At 30.9% G+C, this 1,173-nt stretch overlaps 1 protein-coding gene across 1 annotated transcript in view; it reads right to left on the reverse strand.

The window, feature by feature from the left end:
- Window positions 1–1,173, reverse strand: part of LOC108969681 (putative helicase MOV-10) — a 20,265-nt gene that overhangs the window by 10,423 nt on the left and 8,669 nt on the right. The window contains exons 3-5 of the mRNA XM_018934562.1: window positions 716–923; window positions 418–622; window positions 66–360 (exon numbers count right to left, since the gene is read on the reverse strand). Coding sequence (XP_018790107.1) covers window positions 66–360; window positions 418–622; window positions 716–923 — 708 coding nt within the window. The remainder of the gene's footprint in view (window positions 1–65; window positions 361–417; window positions 623–715; window positions 924–1,173) is intronic.

The raw sequence follows: 1,173 nt of genomic DNA on the forward strand, positions 1-1,173 counted from the left end.
GTATGGCATATATTTCAGGGCGTTGCCTCTGTTCTTTTTAATTTCGATTGTTTTTTTATACTTACACAAAAATGATGCTGCTCTATATTTCGAACTTGATTACTATACTCTTCATGAAAGACCACAACAATTGGTTGTTCTACACCTTTACGAAAGAAATGAGAATCGACAAAGAAACTATCTTTACGATCTTCACCCAACGAATACGGCACACGCGTATTATTGACATAGTAAAAAGTACGCGTTTGTACGATCACCAGTTTCTCTATAATAATATTCGGTCGTATCGATGCTAAATTGAAACGAAAGTAATGCGAATTCTTGCAAATATTATAGGTCAGCTTGAAAATAGGTATAGCGCTGCAAAAAAATATTTGTGTAAATATGTATATTACATTAATTGCAGTTTCATACAACCTTTTTTCATAATTTTTAAGTATTTCAAAATCTGACTCGTCGCCGTGTAATAATACATGGTCCTCGAAATCATTGGGTGAGACGAAATTCATTTGGCAAATGTAGCAGCCCATGTTAGTGAGTTGAAACTGTTCACGCTGTTGTTGCCGACTGCCTTCATAGAGAAGTTCATGTGTGGGCGCATTGTCGTCCACTTGCTGTGAACCTGTGGTAATTTATTTATAGATATTCATTTACATATTTTAATTAAAAATAATAATAATAATAATAATTCAATATAAATATGTAGGCAAAATACCTATCAACGCTGGATCACCATTGATGGATATTTTGTATTCATCTCCGTTTTGCATAAACTCCGTTGATTGGCCATTTTTTTGTTTTTCGTCAAATTCTTCAAGTTTCTTATTCATATATTCAAAAAAGGTTGAAGCTCTAATGCGATAAAAAAGACTTCCACGTTTCGTGTTAATCAGGTAATTGGTGCGACTTAGCAATGTGCCAATCTATGTAGACAAATCATAAAAATTATAAATTGAAATAAACGGAAATAGGATTCCATATATACTAGTAATTAGTAGATATACACTAGGCGTCAAATGAAAGTATAAGTTTCACAGTAGTTATTTCAATTAGATTTATTTAAAAAAATAAGTAGTAATTCATACAATATTGTTCTATTTCTAAACGTATATAGATAACAAAAAATGTAAAGTAAATCTTATTCCATTAATCGAAAGAAAAATATTTTTTTTT

Source organism: Bactrocera latifrons, unplaced genomic scaffold, assembly GCF_001853355.1.
Source record: "Bactrocera latifrons isolate USDA-ARS-PBARC rearing strain unplaced genomic scaffold, ASM185335v1 scaffold_260, whole genome shotgun sequence".
In the NCBI taxonomy this organism is placed as follows: domain Eukaryota; kingdom Metazoa; phylum Arthropoda; class Insecta; order Diptera; family Tephritidae; genus Bactrocera; species Bactrocera latifrons.